Raw genomic sequence first — 1,057 nt, 5'->3', positions numbered from 1 at the left:
GCACATTCCATGGGATCCCAGGATATGGGAAAGGGCTGCCTGTTCCCACCTTTTCCATGGGATCCCAGGATATGGGAAAGGGCTGCCTGTTCCCACCTTTTCCATGGGATCCCAGTTTCTGGAAAAGGGGCTGCCTGTTCCCTGCAGGGGAAAATCCAAACCCACTGGAATTCCTTTCCCTCAGGGACACACTGCAGATATTCCCGTTATTTCCTGACATCTCCCAGGGCTGCTCCCGTTTTTTTACAGCTGGGAATCGCCACTCCAGGCCCTGGGACAGCTGAAAAATCGGGAATACCATGAGGCTCTCCCAGGACTCACCTTCAGGGAGCGGCAGGCGAGTCCTCTCAGGCTCCTCAGCATTTTTCTGTGGGGACACAAGTGGATATTTTAGGGTTTTTATGGTGTTTAATTCACTTTATGCCGGGAAAGGATGGTTCCTGTCAAAGAGCTCCATGTCAGGGCACATAAATAATTCAGGCCAAGGGTCGGGTGCTCTGCAGCAACCCAGGGGTCAGCATCATTTGCCTGATTAAAAAAAAAAACAACTACCCCATTAATTACGTGGCCTTTTGTCAGAAATACAAACAAAAAATTGCACCAAAAAAAAAACAACACCAAAAAACCAAACCAAACAAAAAACCCCCCAAACAACAACCAAACAAACACAAAACAAAAAACCACAACAAAACAAAACAAAACAAGAACAAAACAAAACAAAAAAACCCCAAACCTTAACTTGTAAATCAAGGTATTTCCTTTTATTTTCTAGAAATATATTTACCAAAAAAAAAGAAGAAAAAAAACCAAAACCACCACAACTTAATTTGTAAATCAAGGTATTTCATTCATCCAGGGAGGAGAACAGAGCCTTTTTTTTTTTTTTTTTTTTGTCAGGGAGGGAATTTTGGCTGCAGGCAAAACTCAGAGATGAGTTAAAAGGTGTGAGAGCTGCAGGGGTGATGATTGTGGAGAAAGTGGAATGATGCAGACACTGGAGATGCTTCTTTTTTGCAAACTTTCTCCTTTTTTTTAAACTTTCAGTCCATTTTCTCAA

The 1,057-nt window shown here is 42.6% G+C and overlaps 1 protein-coding gene across 1 annotated transcript in view; it reads right to left on the bottom strand.

Moving 5' to 3' along the window:
• The window catches only part of LOC114072903 (28S ribosomal protein S29, mitochondrial-like), a gene marked incomplete at its 3' end in the record, with an annotated part of 11,965 nt that extends 11,564 nt beyond the window's left edge, over positions 1-401 (bottom strand). Inside the window, exon 1 of the mRNA XM_027910725.1 lies at positions 322-401. Coding sequence (XP_027766526.1) covers positions 322-363 — 42 coding nt within the window. The remainder of the gene's footprint in view (positions 1-321) is intronic.
• Positions 402-1,057: the final 656 nt, after the last annotated feature.

This window comes from Empidonax traillii, unplaced genomic scaffold, assembly GCF_003031625.1.
Source record: "Empidonax traillii isolate 1590-97213 ecotype Southwest subspecies unplaced genomic scaffold, ASM303162v1 scaffold4406:size21526, whole genome shotgun sequence".
Lineage (NCBI taxonomy): Eukaryota > Metazoa > Chordata > Aves > Passeriformes > Tyrannidae > Empidonax > Empidonax traillii.
This window is presented reverse-complemented; position numbering and strand designations above follow the sequence as displayed.